General features: G+C 36.6%; 2 protein-coding genes across 7 annotated transcripts; one reads left to right on the top strand and one right to left on the bottom strand.

Moving 5' to 3' along the window:
* The first annotated feature begins 4 nt into the window (after positions 1–4).
* On the top strand, positions 5–6,809 carry TRMT13 (tRNA methyltransferase 13). The gene is made up of 11 exons (XM_086754043.1): positions 5–185; positions 610–656; positions 747–813; positions 1,649–1,711; positions 1,833–1,902; positions 2,354–2,460; positions 3,421–3,588; positions 3,870–3,942; positions 4,692–4,766; positions 5,679–6,087; positions 6,414–6,809. The coding sequence occupies exons 1-11, from the start codon at positions 45–47 to the stop codon at positions 6,607–6,609; spliced, it is 1,416 nt and encodes a 471-aa protein (XP_086610169.1). The 5' UTR covers positions 5–44; the 3' UTR covers positions 6,610–6,809.
* LRRC39 (leucine rich repeat containing 39) lies at positions 6,076–16,353 on the bottom strand. 6 transcript variants are annotated; one of them, XR_015259266.1, is made up of 10 exons: positions 16,210–16,351; positions 14,380–14,578; positions 13,367–13,472; positions 12,113–12,269; positions 11,357–11,493; positions 9,707–9,852; positions 9,169–9,321; positions 7,937–8,076; positions 6,972–7,068; positions 6,076–6,601 (listed from the first exon to the last, which is right to left on the bottom strand). XR_015259266.1 is itself a non-coding variant. In XM_010116056.2 (9 exons), the coding sequence occupies exons 2-9, from the start codon at positions 14,502–14,504 to the stop codon at positions 6,877–6,879; spliced, it is 1,020 nt and encodes a 339-aa protein (XP_010114358.2). In that variant the 5' UTR covers positions 14,505–14,578; positions 16,210–16,352; the 3' UTR covers positions 6,862–6,876. The 6 variants fall into 6 exon arrangements, 5 of the variants coding, with proteins under 5 accessions (XP_010114358.2, XP_086610170.1, XP_086610172.1 ...); XM_010116056.2 differs by lacking the exons at positions 6,076–6,601; positions 6,972–7,068 and adding an exon at positions 6,862–6,932 and having other exon boundaries at positions 16,210–16,352; XM_086754044.1 differs by lacking the exon at positions 6,076–6,601 and having other exon boundaries at positions 6,954–7,068.
* Positions 16,354–17,195: the final 842 nt, after the last annotated feature.

Raw genomic sequence — 17,195 nt, 5'->3', positions numbered from 1 at the left:
AAGATGGAGGCGAGGCGGCGACCGCAGGGGGTGCTGGGACGGAAATGGCGGCGCTGAGCCCGGAGCCAGGTCGCGGGTCGCCGGTGCCAAGGCGATGTGCCTACTTCGTGGAGAGGAAGAAGCGCTTCTGCAAGATGATCCCGGCTCCTGGCAGGCGCTTTTGCGGAGAGCATGGGCAGCTGGAGGTGCCTGGCCTTGCTGGGCGGAGCAGCAGAGCCCCGTCTTTGGCCGGGGAGGACAGGCTGCTGGGGTCAGGGGAGCCCGGGTTCCCTGGGAGAGGCTGGGGCGGGCGGGAAGCCCCGGCGGCACCCCGAGGGGCCTGGGGCGGCCTGTCTGCCAGAGCTGGCCCCGCAACACGGGCAGGGGAGGCAGCGCCTGCCTTTGAGCCCATCAGCTCTGCCCAGCAGTAACACTGCCATTGCATTACACGTTTATTCTTTTAAGATCCATTTAAGTATTAAATTCTTGTTTCGATTTATCCACTCTGGTTAACCTGCCTGCCTCAGAATAGATGTTTTATGAAACTCAGATGTCTGTCAACAGCTTTTCTAAAATGGGAACACCGAGTGCATGCTGAAGTGTTATAAAAAACTTTTATCTTATAACTAGGGAGAAAATGACAGAAAAAGAATTCCATGCCCTCTTGATCCAAAACAGTAAGTATATGCAAATGCTTTTTTCCTATTCTTTGTCAGAGTTCACATGATAAATGCTATTACTTACTTTTCTTTCCATTTGGATTTTAGCACTGTATATGAAGACCAACTACAAAAGCATTTAAAAAAATGTAATTCAAGAGAGAAGCCAAAGCCAGTAAGTGCAATGTAAATACAGCACTACTTCTCAGATTTAAGACCCTAAACATTATAGCTCTGCCGAGAACTTACTGTGTTGACAGCAGCTGTAAACTGGAGGACAGCAGTCGTAGCAAGCACTAGAGTAAGGACAGTATGGAAGCTGAATAAGTACTTGCTGAAATTGAATTCGCATTCCAGTCTCCTCACCTACGCCCCCTCTCACTGCAGTTCAGTACAACTTTTCGGTTCCCTTAGTTACAAGGTAAAATGCTGAATTCATTTTTCTCAAAAACATTCTCTAAGAACAGTCTCTCAATGCCATTCATTTTAGAGGCTTGGTGAGAGATTGTCCTCAGAAAGCAAAACTAGTAGAGAAGCTCTAGGCATTTTCCTGCCCCTGGTAGTCTGCTGTTCTAGCCAACTGCCTGCATCACTCAAGCTAGCAGTGAAATATGGAAAGCTAGGCTGACATTTGCAGCCAGTGCTGAGGGAAGGCATAGGACAGATGTCTCAGCAGCTGTTTCAGGAGAACAGAAGATGGCTTCTTTATTCTCTGCTCTTCTGCCTTATCAGTATTGACTCTTTTATTATTACCTGGGAAACCTTAAAATGGTCTCTAGAATCAGTCTAGTAAGCATTGACAGCTTAACTCTTATCAACATGTTCACTCTTATCAAAATGTGTCAGAACAGTCACTTCTGCTGGGGATTCAGGATCAGACTATAGGAAAAAAAAATTACTTGCAGTGGATTCCTATTGCTATGTACCTTAGGGTAAAAACAATGAAGAATTTATCTTTTTACTTTTTGGTAATTAACAGAATCAGATTTCTTTTATTTTGATTTTTAAAGGTCTACTTTGTTCAAGATATTAATGCAGGTTTAAAAGATGTAGCAGAAATACCAGAAAAACAAGTGAGTACATTTATTTGTTCTAAAGCTCAGTCCCTTCATAACAATTTATCACATGACTAAAGAATTAGCAAAAACAAAAAGGTCTTGAGCTTATGGGTGGCACTTTTTTTTCCTTGAAAAGGTACCTATCTCTTCTCTATCCAAAGAAGAGCTGGAGAACTTAATTATCAAGGTGAAAAAAGCAAGTAATGGTAAGCTTACATAATACTGAAAATAAGATGTTTTAACTTGAATTAATTAAATATTTCATTGTTATTTTTGGTGTTAGATGTCTGTGAAAATGTGAGACATTTGACACTAAACATATATGAAGTAATTATCATCAAGGTGCAGACAGTCCTCCAACAGCTAAATTTTACTCAGAAGAATAAACTAGATGGAGAGAATGACAGAGCTGAACTGATCTCTTGTTCATATAGCTGATTTTCCTTCCTTTTCCGTTCTTTTTTTCCCACTCAAGTATCACTACAGATTACAACACAGCTCTGTTATATACATAAGATGATAGATTTATGCTCCCAACAGACTATTTTGTTAGTGCTAGAAATTGAGCTCATGTCCGAATATTGTAACGTGGGTTACAAAACCAGGAACTCTTGGAAGCTGGAAACCTGTACCTAAAAGTTTTGTATTTGCATGCAGGTCTGGAACTTCACCTTAAGGAACAAATACTGTCCCACCAGGCTTTACAAGAAGCCTTAAATGACCCAAAGAATGGGGAATCCGCTTCCAAACACTTGAAACAACAGGTGTGGTCACTGCTTTCCTAATAGCTGTAGATGTTTTTAAACATGCAATTCTGCCACTGTAAATTCGAGTGACTGTGCGTGTATAATGCTAGTCACCTCGTATAGAGGAAATCTGATCCGCTCTAAAACTCTGCTCTTCAAATAATAGCATATATAAAACCTCTGAATGGCTGCTTTGTTAAGTGTTAGTAACAAAAGTTTATTAGGATACTGAAATACATTACAAATTGTGTGGTGTATTCTGAGTTTTTACTTATATATTCTCATTTTATGTTAACTCATAATAAATCTGAGCTACAAAAGGTAAAATGTTGTATTTGCTAAGAAGTAAAAGGAGTATTTTACTTTTTTCTGTAAGAGCTGGCCCTAGATTTCCTGGTTGTATAAAAGATGCATAAAAAGAATTGGAGGGCCAGAGTTTACCTTCTGCCTTTTTAATGTATAGTGAACAGCAAGAATTTTAAAGGAGATAGATTGCATACTGTAGCAAACTAAAAAGTTTTGGAAACAAAAATTTAAAGGTGAGAAATGTTCTTTCCTGTTCCTGTGCTGTACTTTCCTTTCCCATGTATTACAAAATGCATCACTAGAGCAGAGAGAGAGAGGGCTGTGCAGGCACTGATGCTTCATAGAAAATCCAGTACTGTACCTATATTTTGGATGGCTACTTTGAGAACCAGCAGAGAAGAATATTATAATGTGTACCTGATCACAGAACTCCATCCCAAAAACTTTTAGGTGGAGTTCTGTGAGCAGTGCAAGAAGGGTAGGGTGATGCTGACTGGCCAGAATTTATAATCTCTTTCCTCTGTACGCACAAGATCTTTTCCCTAATCCCTCATGCAAGGGAGGACTCCACAGTGTTCTGCAGTTTGGTGAAGTAATAATTTTTCTATCAGGCATTACAATACAGAGTGTATATATTTGCTTGGTTTGTAAATAATGTTTTGATGTTTGTAGGCTTCTATTTTAGGTAACATGGAAAAATTACATTTACTTGGTCCAGGCAGATGTTTTGTTGAGTTTGGAGCTGGGCGAGGAAAGCTCTCTCACTGGGTTGATGTTGCCTTACACAATGTTGAAAATGTTCAGTTTTTGCTTGTGGAAAGGGCAACTACAAGATTCAAGGTAAGAGAGGAATATAATTTTTAAACTGTTGTCATTGAAGCTGTTAGTATTTGCTTGTAATCTTTAAAAATAACATAAAGCATTTCAAAGTTTTCTAAGTGTGATTGCCTACATTCCATACTTTGCCAATAGCAAATTTATTAGAAAAAAATCCTGGTGTATTATGTTGGAAATGTGCAGATATTGGCTTGACAGGAAAAAAAGTCCAGCATTAATATCTGGAGCAAAATTATAATTATTTGGGGCCTGCCCTACTTAATAATCTTGTTCTGTTTACACAGGTGGATGGAAAACATAAAAGGAGAGATTCTGTATTTGAAAGGCTTCGAGTTGATATTCAACATTTATGTTTAAGTAAGTTTCTTCTTGGCTTGCGTAATTCTGAGATATTACTAGATTTTAAATACTAGAGTTCAAGTCAATTTGTATGTAGCCTGCTTAAATGTACTTAGTTTTGAAGATTATTCTCAGTGGTTACTTGGATATGTTAATGCTGTGTGTGTATACATATATATATATATATACACACACACATACATATATATTAAATGGAGGTTTAAATTTTTTTTGCTCTTTATACACTTATAGGACATCATTATAGATGAGAAATACCAAACCAAAAACATTTTGAAGGTTTTTTAGAATGTGCAGGATTAAACACCTTTGCATTCTTTGTTTTAGGTGTACAGAATGAAGCAAGTCATGCATATCACTGATATACTATGCATATAGGTATTGCAGAATTTGTGGGAACACCTGTTATCACAAGATGCATTAATGTCATATTTTCAGCCTTTTTATACTGCCTATGAAATGTAATGGTTAAATATGATTCTCAGCCACAGCATCCGTTTCTCTTCATATGTTTTAGAAAAATAAGTTTTCCTTTTAATGGCTTATAACTTGTATAGACCACTGTCTTTTTAGTAGTGATAAACATTTCTTTTTTTCAAAGTATGCTGAAATTATATTATCCAGAACAAATATTGCCTCAACTATAATAATAGAGGTTCTGGGTTTGTTGTGGATTATGTGTGTGTGGGTTGTGGTTTGGTTTTGTGGGTGTTTTTTTGTTGTTGTGGTTTTTTTTTCCTCCCCTCCAGAGAAGGTACCTATTTTGGAGAAGACAAAGCTACCAGTGGTAGGAATTGGGAAGCATTTGTGCGGTGCTGCGACAGGTATGAAATCTATATTTGTTAACTGCAGAAAGTTGTCATACTAGCTCTTACCCCTTGAATGGACTGATCTGCAAACTGTCCTTTTAAGCTTTTCTTGCCCTCTAAGCCTTTGTTGGCAAATGTAGCAGTTATATTCTAAATACCTACTGACTTCAGTGGAATAGTGAATGGGTAATAGATGCAAGGCTACTTTAGACAGAAGTAAAACCTTTCTTGTTTTTTATAGAGTAGAACAAGAAATAGCGTGTGGTGCTATGGGTCATGTATTTGTAAACTGTTGAAAGTATATTTTTTAACACTGTCACCTCTACTCTAAAATATTTTTCTTTCTAAATTTGTATTAGCTGTCTGAATATGTATCCCAGGCAAAAAAATGATAAGAATGTGTTTCTCTCCTGCTAATTTTAAACTAATACACTTTTAAAAATGTTCTTTCTTTATCTACTAAGTAGAGAAAGAAATCTCAAATATGACACCTCTGTAGGTACTGCTACAACGATGACACAATTAAGCATTTAAGAATTATATGTACATGTTAAATAGGTTGTGTCCTAGATATCAAACTTTCAGAGCAAATACTTGCATGTTTTACAGGCAGGAGATCCTCCTACTATATGCCAGTTTGTTAACCGAAGTATTTCAGATTCACTTGTGTGCAACAAATATTCAAGGACATAACCTCCTAGTAGCTCCAGAGGTCTCATAATATTCCTTTAGCAGTTACAGTTTTCATATTTTCAAAGCATGCTTGTAATTTTTAGTCATCCTTAAAATTACTTTTTGGCTTAGTGTGATGTATGCTTTTACTCTTCTTTGTGGGAAGTACATTCTCAACCATGATAGAGCCTGTGTAAATAATGGCATGGTGTTCATCACTATTTTTTGGGGGGGGTATATCTGTTTTTTCCCCAGATCTTGCTTTGAGATGCCTGGTTGAAAGTTACACAACTTGCTTTGATGGAGAAAATGAAGAGCCTGCACCAAAACGCTCTAGGACTGATAAGACAGAGGTGGCTTCTAACAATCCTGATAATGAAAGCAACAATGACTGTAAGCCTGTAGCTGGAATTGTTATTGCACTGTGTTGCCATCACAAGTGTGACTGGACACATTATGTAGGCAGGGAGTTCTTTAAATCGGCAGGACTTGGACCAGTAGAATTTAATTATTTTCAGAGAATGAGTAGCTGGGCCACTTGTGGCATGCGAGAGATGGTAACCAAAGCCTCAACAAGTGAAGAAAGTGAAGAGCAAACTAGTGACACAGAACATCATGAGCAAACATTCAGCAAGACAGAGAGTGGTTCTGATACTTTACAAGGGTATGTAATTTTTTTTTTTTTCCTAGCAAACAGACTCCCACAGAAAAGCAAAATTATGTATAGTGGTATATGAAATGGTTTGGGGGTCCTCAGAATTACTCATTTTACAGAAACATTTTAGTTACTAAATTTATAGAAATATTCTATTTTAAATACAGTTTTCATGGACATATGATTCAAAATATTTAGACAGTCACGCTTGCCTGAATTGACATGAACTTACAGTGATTTCAGTAGTCTTTCTAAGCTCTACTATAAATGTTAACTAACAAAACTATTCTCCTGACACGTTTTTTGGTTTTTTTTCCTCCTTTTTATGAAACTAGGATACTTACTGTTGAAGAACGAAAGGAGATAGGTTGCCTCTGTAAACTGCTGATAGATCATGGACGGATTGAATACTTAAAACAACGAGGATACAAGGCTGCACTACAGTATTACACAGAGTCTGCTGTGTCCTTGGAGAATGTCCTGTTGACAGCTGTCCCAAGTCCATCTTTGATACCAGAGCCAACTACATGACAGGAGATAGATTTGGAATTGGTAGAGAAAAAAAAATGCTATCAAACTTACCTGGATTTTTTTAAAAAGCCAATCCACTTCTTACAAAAAACACTGTTTAGTCTTTCCTGTACCCAAGAAAAGGTCTTATATTTCCTAGTTTCACTAGGAATTACAAGTTCTCATCAGTGGAAAAATAAAATTCCTAAGGATAATTGAAACCTGTTGTATGCCTCTTTACTAGGAAGAAGTATACTTGATATTTTCTTCCACTCACAGTTACACTGTTTATTCATTAGCATTTATGGCAGGAGAAGGACTAGAAGTACAATTTTCCGAATTTCCTGAAAGACAATGGGTTAAAATAAGATAAATTGACATACTTTATTTTCATTTTGAAGTTCAGGAGAGCTTTGTATTTCCTCTTAAATTATTTAAGTAGGCCTAGGTGCTTTCATCAGTCCGTGCTGTCCGGGGAATCTGTTAAGGAAGAAAACTTATTTGTAAACTCTCATCTTGATTTATTTTTGCTAATTTAATTATTCATTCATGACATACAGATAAGAAAAAGGCTGGCTTAGTGTTCTAAATCAAGAGTGCTTCAGTTATTCATTCTTTCTTTTTAAGGCTTCATCATATATAGAATGAAGAGAAATTTTGTATCTGCAATGAAGTTCTCTGCAAGTCACAGGTGCTACCTGCACATCTGTTCAAAAGTGCTTATTTTCGTCTCTTGCTGCAAGCTTTAAGCTGTTACTTTTGAGACTATGAACAGGGGTTTTTTTGTCATAGAAACGGGATGAAATTGTGAGGGTATTTTGTTTAGGTGACTGGATTTTCTGTCAGGGAAACCAAGTTGTAAGAAACATCTGTTTAGCAGGTGTTGATGCTTCATTGCTAAGAAGTGTTGTATGTTGGGAATGTAGGCATCTCTCCCTTACATCCTTCTGTGGTAGTCCCCATCTGAACAACATCCATGAGACAAACGGTGCTGGAAGACCCACACTATGTAAACTCTGATTAAATTGCAAATACAAGAGACAGTCATCAACTTCCACTTGTCCAGGCTGTAGGTAACTCAGGCACATTTATTCCAGTGTTCCATGGTTCCAGTATGTTCCTACTAGAATGTGTGCTGTTCATGTGAAGACCTACTGTGCCAACTCCTGATACAAGCCCTGCTTCCCTCAGTAAAAAACCACTAGAGATTTTTTGAAAATGTTACTAATTTATTACAAAGAGTATTCATGTTTCATTTGTCTACGTAGTTCTCTCTCTTTTATCCAGTTTATCCTTCCCTTTCTCACTGTATTCCAGAGAGACCAGAATTAACAAAAAAAAGCCATACCTCTTTTCTTGAGTGACTCCTGGATATACATGTGCATGAATTCAATGCCAAACATTTCCTGTTGCTCTTCCTCTTCTGTATTCTCGCATGGAGGGAGTGTTACCTCTAGCTCCAGTGGGTTGCCTCTGAAGTTGACAAATCTGACAGTTCACCAGAAAAGGTTACTCTTGCAGTAGGTTTTGTCCAGAGAGAATAACTCTTTTGAAACAGAATTAAGATACCTCAAACAATATTTTGAGCAAAATAAAATGTCTTTTCTTACAGTAAACTCACCACGATATTAGTAATATTAAATAAACTAAGCTAAGACGACGCCTTACAATAACAACAGCTGATTGTGGTGGGAGAAAACATTGCAGTCCTTGTTTTGTCTTCAGGTTTTCACCCCATTATCAGCCTTGTTAAGCTTCCACAAACAGATGAGTGGATGAGAACAAGATTGAAAATGCCTGCATTCTCCCAACTTTGTAAGGCAATAGCCAGCCCCATCTCCCTCTGTTCTCGGTCCATCTTTGGGCCTAAGGTTGTATATACGTGTTTAAACAGTTGCTGCTGCTTCAAAAACATCTGAAAACAGGAATTGTCTTACTGGGTTAGGCGTGATTTATTTAGACAAGCATTCTTTCTCCAAAATGGCCATCATCCAGTAACTCAAATGCAAACAACAGGAAAGTTTCTGACACAGTATATAAAGTAATATTTTCAATTATACCAATTAAAAATGTACATTCATTCTTCTTTTTTTTTTCCTCTAAGTAAAGTACAGGAGATTCATTCATATCCTTACACCTAATCCTTTTTTTTTTTTAATTCTGAATGCTCGACTTCTCAGTGCCGAATTTCTACTTTTTGTCATTTTTATGCCTGTCACATTTTTCCTCCTAGCTCTTGGCTTTAGACAGTGATATAAAAGGCCAATTAGAAGTGGGCATTTGGACCTTTCAGAAATGAGAAAACATATTACAGTCTCTTTTTTTTTTTATTTGATACTGTAACTATCATAGCTTACTTCTTTAAATGAGTTGTGCTACACAAACCTTTCTTGACCAGATCCTCAGCTGTTACAAATCCGTGTAATTATGCTGAATTATATGGTAGTGTTCATCTGTACAACTGTGGACATGCCTTTTCTTTTCCACTTCCTTAGTATCACTCCACAATATACAACTCAAGGGAGGCTTTAAAACTTATCGTCTAGTATTTTTCTTTATATTTCTGTTGCTTTTTCTTACCTCAGATTTGTCATGTCCTTCATACAAGCTGGAATATCCTTAAGTTTGTTGTTGCTAAGAACAAGAGTACTAAGATTTTTCATATTACTAATGGTTTCTGGCAAAAAGTTTATCTCATTCCTTTGGAGCCATAAAGTGTGGAGATTTTCCATTCTGTAAAATAGGTATTTGTGCAGTCAATCAAGATTTAGAAAATTATTCTTATTAATATAAAGTAATTGATTCATTTTTACAGCCACATAAAAGACTCACATAAAGAATATAACCATTCTCAAAGGAAACTCCACATCCAAGATAGTGACCTAACCGCTGGTCGAAAAATGTCATTGGCAAGAAATATTTAACTTGATAGTTCATACTGAATTTATCGTTTATTAAGTTGATTATTCCAGCTCATCCAAAATATCCCATTAGGGCTGATAAATCTTAAGTTTGCAGTGAGATTAACATTAAAATAATCTTTTGAAGTAGGATTTAATAATTAGAATTTCAATGCAACAGAATTGAGGCTAAGATGTGAACTTTGAGCTTTATTTACCTGTCAATTGCATAAGGCAGCTCCTGGAGTTTATTTCCGCCCATATCTATCCATTCTAGATTTGGCATGCTGAGAAGAGCTGAAGGGATGGTAGTAAACTGATTCATGGACAAATCTATGTGTGAAAGCTTCTTTAAATCACTGAGCTGAAAAGAAAATGAGATTTAATGCAACTTTGTATAGCTGTTCCATTACAGCATTCCTGTAATAATGTTGACTGAAAGAAACAATTTACAAACAGTACAACACATTTTGGAGTTTATAAACACAGCATAGTTTCTGAGTTACATTAGCTGATATTACCTGACAACTACAGTTCTTGTCTGGAAGGTAGGTAGGTTTGACGCCGATCAGGCAGAACTTTATCTCGCACCTTGTAGTGAGTGCCCTAACTGCTGAGAAGCTGAGTGCCATGACTACAACACAGATACACCCCAAGCCTTGAGAAGAAAAGGGATTTTAGGGACACCACTGTCCTTAGTTTTTCATACTCTATGTAATATGTCATTTTTCATTAGTCAAATATTTAGATTTTTATAGATCGAATTACATGGACTGTATTTTAGAGTGAACCTAGACACCTTCCATGTTGTGAAGTCTACTACTATGGCCAGACCTTCTAAAAATTTAACATAGCATCAATCAGTATTGCAACAGCTAAGTCCTTTGGTGAATCATGCCTTCAGGTGCTTTTACAATGTTCAAGTGATGCAAATCTGGTCCAACTGTCTAAACACTGAATGCCACTCAAGTACATATAACCAAAGCTTCACAGTGTTCACATCACCGTAGCCTCAATAGGAGAGAACTACATATTTGCTGTGAGCTGTTAATTTAAAAGCTATCTCTCTACTACTACATAACTGGTATCCACATAGATTTTTGTCAATTCTAGATTCCAATTAATAGTGTATATTTTCATCTGAAGATTCACTCAGTATTGCAAGGCACTGATTGCTGTAAACTGTTGCCACTCCAGTTTTTTGTTTTTTTTTTTTTAATTAAAACAAGTAAATATGGTTACATACTTGTAATCTTTATCTGAGAGACTAATCCTTAGTGACACAGGTCTCTCACATTTAGGTCAGTCCACATTAAAGCTCAATAGTAGGTGAGCAGTTGTTTTTATTCCCTCTTAATTGCTTTCAGTATCTTGGAACAACATTGCATCAACTCTTTGTGCATAGGCAGTTGTAGAAATCACACCACCCCTTTTCATAGCTAGCAGTTCTGGTAAAGATGCTTACAGTTGTGTCCCGGCATACAGTATGAATTTGTATTCTCAAGCATAAAAGTTAACTTCTCTGTGCTAAGGTGTCAGATCCTCAGTGGGGGGAAGCAGTGAAGACCTTCAGCTTAAACAAATTAAGTGTATCACTGTCCTGTATGCACTACCAAGTCATTTATCTAGACAAAATCAAAATTAGCTCCTTCAACTGCTCAGGTGTATGTATGTCCTTCTCATGGGGTTTCAGTTTGACTAGTTGTATAAATATTGTTCACATATGTATTTCTGTGGAGCAGTCATGAAATCAGAGTATCAAAGCAAATCTGAAAACATGGAGTGCAACATGTAATGATAATTGGATTTGGATAAATTCAAAATATGCATTAAACAACACTAAACAAAACATAACAGTATGTCAAAACCTGAGGAGGAAGATCACAGATACTCCTGTTGACAGCCAGCTCCAGTCTTTCCAGACTGATACAGTTACTTATTTCCTTAGGAACAGACTTTATTCTATTGTAGCTGAGAAGCAGCTCTTGAAGGCTAGTCAGCTGGCCTGCAGAGAGCACAAGTGAGAAATGATACATGTTCACGTTCATTCTACTGGAAATACAGCATTACTTGTTTCGTGTTATCCTTATACTGTTACACAAGTGCTCTGTGTTCCCACTAAAATAAATAAATAAACAATTAAATAAATAAAATAAAATATTCACTGAAATTCAAATAGTAGGACTTCAGGACTCTCTAGTACCAAACTGCACTCTAGTTGAGCACTACAAAAAAAACCCAAAACAAAACAAAACCAAAAACCAAACAAAATAAACCACAACCAAAACTCAAATAAAACGTTATGAGCACTCAGAATATGAAGCCTGTTTTTCAGTATCACTTTTCTAGCTGCATTCTGATGCCTAGTACCTGCTGCGCTTAGAAGCTTTTTTTCTCATGGGGAGTTTTCATAAAGATATGTCTCCTTCATCTGGCAATTTTTTAAGATTTATAGGGAATCTATGGTTTTAAGATCTCCATCTCACTATCAGATTTAAATAGTCTGCTTTCTAACTACCCAATAGGATTGTTAGAAGTGCAAGCAAAGTGCACAAAAATGGCATGTTTGTGTAAGATTAATTTTCTTAGAAAAGCAGCTTAAAATGAAAGAAAGCACAGCTTACCAATTTCTTTAGGTATAGTTTCAATTGAGTTTCGGGATAGATCCAGAACAACAAGATTGTGAAATCTTCCAATGAACTGAGGAATTTTCTGCAAACTAGTTCTATGAAGCTGCCATTCCTGGAGATGGACTAGTTTCAGTAAGCACGAAGGTAGTGTCTAAGACAAGAAATACGAAACAGAAGAAATTCAGCTTAGTATACAACAAGAATACAAGCTTAGGCAGACATTTTATTTGAAGTAGTAACAGTCTTGTGATTTAAAAAAAAAAAAAAAAAGGAACAAAAAAAGACTAATCTTTCCTTCTTCTCAAGCTATACTGTAACATCCCGAAATGAACACCATCAATACAGGTCATTCTGATCACAGATTTAACCTGCCTACTTCTGCTCCCAGGATTTAGATACCTGCACTACTGTCATTGCTTGAAAAGTCTCAGGCTTGCTTTTGTTTGTTTCCTTTTTTTTTTTTTTTAAACAAAGCAAATATAACTGAAGATTAAACTGCTCTAAATAGCTTCTTGCATTTAAATGGTGATCTAAATTGTATTTCCTATTCTGTTACAAACAGTGAACAGCTGAGAGCAGAAGACCTGAGGGATAGAAAAACTACAATATCTGTATGGTGTGAGTTCTGAACAAGCAGCACTGGCCTGTCGACCACCAGAGCATTGCTGGGTGTGGCTGTCGCTCTCCCTGGCCCCAACGTGGTCTAATTTTTATTTCTTCACAGGAACCGGCATCTGCATTTCTGTGTGGCTTAGAACAGACTGTTAGCTTCCACTTTGTCGTTGATTCTACAGTTAGCCACTTCCCCCCATGCATTAGAAACATGAATAATAGTATTCTGGGAACCTGCTGGCTCATTTTCACTCTTAGAAAGTAACCAACACTAAGAAATAATTTCATGCACCTAACCACACAGGGTTTTCACCTTGATACATCTCAGTAGTTCTGGTGTGTTAATGTTAAATGAGGATTTATGTAATTAAACTCATAATTTGCCATAAATAATTTCTAATGCTGAAAAGCCTTTTGGCTTATATTTTTGTAGAGTAATGCTTAATATTCAGGACTAAAGATATCAGCTTGCTTTTACACTCTCACAACAGTGTGTCTCAATTCATTGTTAGCAAAGCACACGGTGAGCACTTCATAGATTAAAAATAGTACAGCTGTGAGTGTAAAGTGGTAAATAGCAGTTTTCTCATGCATTAGTCATTCAACCCAAGCAACATTCATTCCTATCCACACTACCTTCCATTCTTCTTCCTCTATCCTTAAAATTGCTCTTCCATCTTCATTAATAACTTTTTCTTTGAGCTTTGCTAAAGCAGCTCTCTCCTCCCAGACAAGTAGTAGCCTACATGGGAAAGAAGATCTATCAGTGGTGGAACAATGAATACAGGCAATAATTGCTATCCATTCTATTTTCTGGAACAAATGGACAGTGATCATTTTGGATGTCAAACAACATCTGTTCTATATGGATGCTAAATAGACTATTAATTTGAGGGAAGACAGGAACATAAAGCAGTGTTTAGCTAAGGTAATTTATAGGAATTCTATTTTACAGTTCCTCACATTTACAGTCTGAAGGAAGACATAACTTGATTCACTTTCATCGTGTTTCAGCAGGGCAACAGAATATAAAGTCATGTGGAATTAAGTTCCAAATACGTTAACTTTGAAGCAGTCTTCTAAAAAGAAGGCCCTCAGTTCCACCAAACGTAAGTGAAATCAAACAAGGTCAGTCAGCGAGGGATCCTTTTAGCTTGATTTCCAAAGGGGACTTAAACAAGAATTGTGAACATTAGGCTAATTTTCTTTCTTTCTGCTTGCATTTTCCATTAGTAACTTTTCCATCTCAAACACGTCTAACAAATTAGGAAGAGCTGCAAAAGTAGAATGCCAAGTTTCTTCACATTTTGTGAAATTGCTAGTCAGGCAGAAGACCAAGTGACCCTGTTAATGCCTCCACTGAGAAGAAAGCATAACAAATTAAATCTCTAATGGTTAGAATATCCACACAGGAGAGAATTTTAATATCTGAATTTAGGTAATTTAGTATATATGCTAGTAGTTTTATCACAGAACACAATTTGTGGTTTGACCTGACCATATTGCTAGATTCTAAGCAGTGGGAATTCTGCTGGAGTAACAACAAAAGAATTGGACTCTGGACAAGTTTGAAAAGATCAATTATAGTCTTTTGAAATGTAACATGCAGTCTAGCTTTTCACATACTTAAAGATCAACAATTTACCTACCTTCCTGCAGACCTCTCTCGGAATTCCTTTTCTTTCTGTAATTCTTCATTTATCTTGTGTATTCTCACTTCCCAAAGTGTCTTCACAGCAGTGAATGTTCCAATGCAAACTGCAGTTTCAGCCATGATGCTTACATGTTCAGATTTAGTCACAGGAATCTGACTGAATGTCAGGCTCAATGCATCAGCACATGTATCAGCTGCCAGATGGGGACAGAGATGTGAAAACTAAAACATTGCAATACCCACTTGATTGTATTATTACATTCAGTTAATTGTATAGAACTGACAGAATTTTACCAACTGCTTTCTCTTTATAAAAATAGATAATTGTACCTAGCTCAATTTTCTTATATTTTCTTATATTGAGAAATGGTATTCTTGCAATCTCTCTGCAGGGCTAAACTTCATGCCAACAGCAGTGTACTCTGAACACTGATGATCTGGATACTCCCTTTCAAACTTTTTACTAACGCTTGCAAGGACAAGTAAGAAAAATGTCTTACATATCCATTCAAACTAAAAACGTGAGGATCACTTTCTTCCAAACAAGCAGGTAGATAACAACAAAAGTGGAATTTCACGTCTTCTCACACATATATTTCCCTATGATAATTGCTGCAGGTCTGTCTTTTAGAGCAATTTTTAAAATTGTATTTATTCCATTATAATTTTGTGTAGCATGGATAAGCCACAATTGCTTAGTGAACATTTTTGAGTTCAAACTATCAATCATTCCACTTTACGTTTATCATGACTTTTGCTAACATAGTTATTCGTAAAGCCCGATTATACTGAAATCAATTTAAAAGGCAAGTATAGGCAAATAATAGGAAATGTAAATTGTCATGATTGCTTCCTGTTGTAAGGACAGCATAAAAATGAAATTAACCTGCTTGAATAAAGAAGAATCTGGTCCAATACATTAATATTAAGGATTCTTAACTGTTCTTTGCACGTTAAGGAAAAACGGCAGGATTTGACAGGTGATGCAAATGGCAGCCACAGTGTGGCACTATGCAGTATGGTATTTGGATTCCTAAGAGGGACTGAATTTTTTCCTGTAAAGAGACAATTGTATCCTCTTTCCCTCCCCTACGTAAATATGATTACATTTATTAGTTTGAAGGATTAACTGACCTTTCAGTTGTCCTCATAGTAATTACCATTCCCATTTCTCATCCCAATATGTAACATTAATGACTAAGAAGCTTTTTGCTCTGATTACTGGCTACAATTTAAATTGCCTTATTTTGGGGGGTTAAAATTCTACTGAGATTAAGTGATTTACCTGATCTATCATTTATTTTTTAAGCATTTAGAGACTTTTTTTGAAATATAAGCCTTCTTATGTAGAAAACTAGAAATCTTTTTACATGAATTGTGCAGAAAAGAGACAGTTGTTGATACTTGTACTACTAAAACCAGTATCGAGCTATATATACACACACGCACACATACATATATCTCTTGAGCTTGCGCTGGGCAACTCCCCTTTGCTGTGGAAAGCATATTATTCAATAAATCTGCTTTAGAACCACATAATATGAAAGAGACCCTAAGAACATTACTTTGATTTTGTCGTAGTTCAACCCCCCCCTCACTAAACAAAACCACAACAGATTTCAAGGAGATTTAATTAAATAGTAACAGGACTACCATGAAAAGCTTATTGTTCTTAGATCTTATTATTTGTCAGGAAAATAAAAACAATCATGCCATCACAGCCAACAATTCAGAAGTGAGTTCCCAAGGATGTCTGTAAAACGACTGCAAATTTACTCCCAAGAACTTCACCTCCAAGCATCTGAAAGAGTTTAACACAACTTACCTCAATTATTTGGTGTTTTCAAGGATTTTCTGTGACTCATTGCTTTCTGGGCAAGAGCAGAGATAAATTACAAATCTTGTCCGTATTCCCAAAACCATTTAGAACTCTCAGACTCTGATGCAATGCTAGTCTAGTTCTAATTTTAACCTGTGCTGAGAATAGAAGGTATCACATGAGGCACTTCTGCAAAACCCCCAAGCATTTACCACTCAATGTCCTCCCAGTTTGCTGAACGTGACTGGACTCGCTTAAACTCCTGGACTCTCATTAACAAAAGTTACAAAATGTGAACAAAAAGAACAAACGAGTACTTGTTATGCTCCACAATGAAAAAATAAGTTAGTTTTGAATTCAAAACAACAATTACTTGCTTTATTCTAGTAATGTTTATCTGCAAGATAACTGAGCTTCAAAGTGCTATTAAACAGCAACGTTGACTAATTAGACTAGAAGAAGTATTACATCACCAAGTATTTTACTCATGGGGGCATTACTTTTGCCAATGCTGAAGAATTCTCTTGTTGAAGAATTTTAGTGCAAATTAGCAAAGTCCAGACAGAAAAGTAATTTGTATCAGGATGTGTAAAGGGGTTATTACTCACCCCTCTTCATGCTTCCAATTATGAAATATTTTTAACATTCTATTTCTTCAAAGAGCCCTTGGAGAAGATAAAAGGAGAACTCCTCTGTCAGAATCTTTTTCTCCAACCAAATGGAAAGAGAGAGACAGCAATAATCATGGGTGGCTATCTGAGGCCGAGGCCATAAGACTGAATATTTCTAACCAATTCTTGCACTGGAGTGTAAAATGTGAATATGAAGTTTTTACAGTATCATTGATCTGGTTATAAGCCTCTTTCAGTAGAAATAATTCTTCCTCATTATCAGTCTTAGGTTCTAGCATTACCACATAGAACTATATAACCAAAAAAACCCTCTCCAGTCTATGACCAGCTAAATACCTGAACACGAATACCTATTCAGAA

Source organism: Chlamydotis macqueenii, chromosome 8, assembly GCF_036417535.1.
Source record: "Chlamydotis macqueenii isolate bChlMac1 chromosome 8, bChlMac1.mat, whole genome shotgun sequence".
Classification (NCBI taxonomy): domain Eukaryota; kingdom Metazoa; phylum Chordata; class Aves; order Otidiformes; family Otididae; genus Chlamydotis; species Chlamydotis macqueenii.
The sequence above is the reverse complement of the archived record's forward strand: the minus strand, read 5'-3'. Positions and strand labels throughout refer to the sequence as shown.

Excerpts from the sequence above, each read along its gene's own strand:
- TRMT13 (XM_086754043.1), top strand. The coding sequence starts at position 45 with ATGGCGGCGCTGAGCCCGGAGCCAGGTCGCGGGTCGCCGGTGCCAAGG. Across the intron at positions 814-1,648 it reads CAAGAGAGAAGCCAAAGCCA|GTCTACTTTGTTCAAGATAT; the intron begins GTAAGTGCAATG and ends TGATTTTTAAAG. Across the intron at positions 1,712-1,832 it reads CAGAAATACCAGAAAAACAA|GTACCTATCTCTTCTCTATC; the intron begins GTGAGTACATTT and ends TTCCTTGAAAAG.
- LRRC39 (XM_010116056.2), bottom strand. The coding sequence starts at position 14,504 with ATGGCTGAAACTGCAGTTTGCATTGGAACATTCACTGCTGTGAAGACA. Across the intron at positions 9,853-11,356 it reads TCTGTGATCTTCCTCCTCAG|CTCAGTGATTTAAAGAAGCT; the intron begins GTTTTGACATAC and ends TTTTCTTTTCAG. Across the intron at positions 8,077-9,168 it reads AAGGACATGACAAATCTGAG|ATTTGTCAACTTCAGAGGCA; the intron begins GTAAGAAAAAGC and ends GTGAACTGTCAG.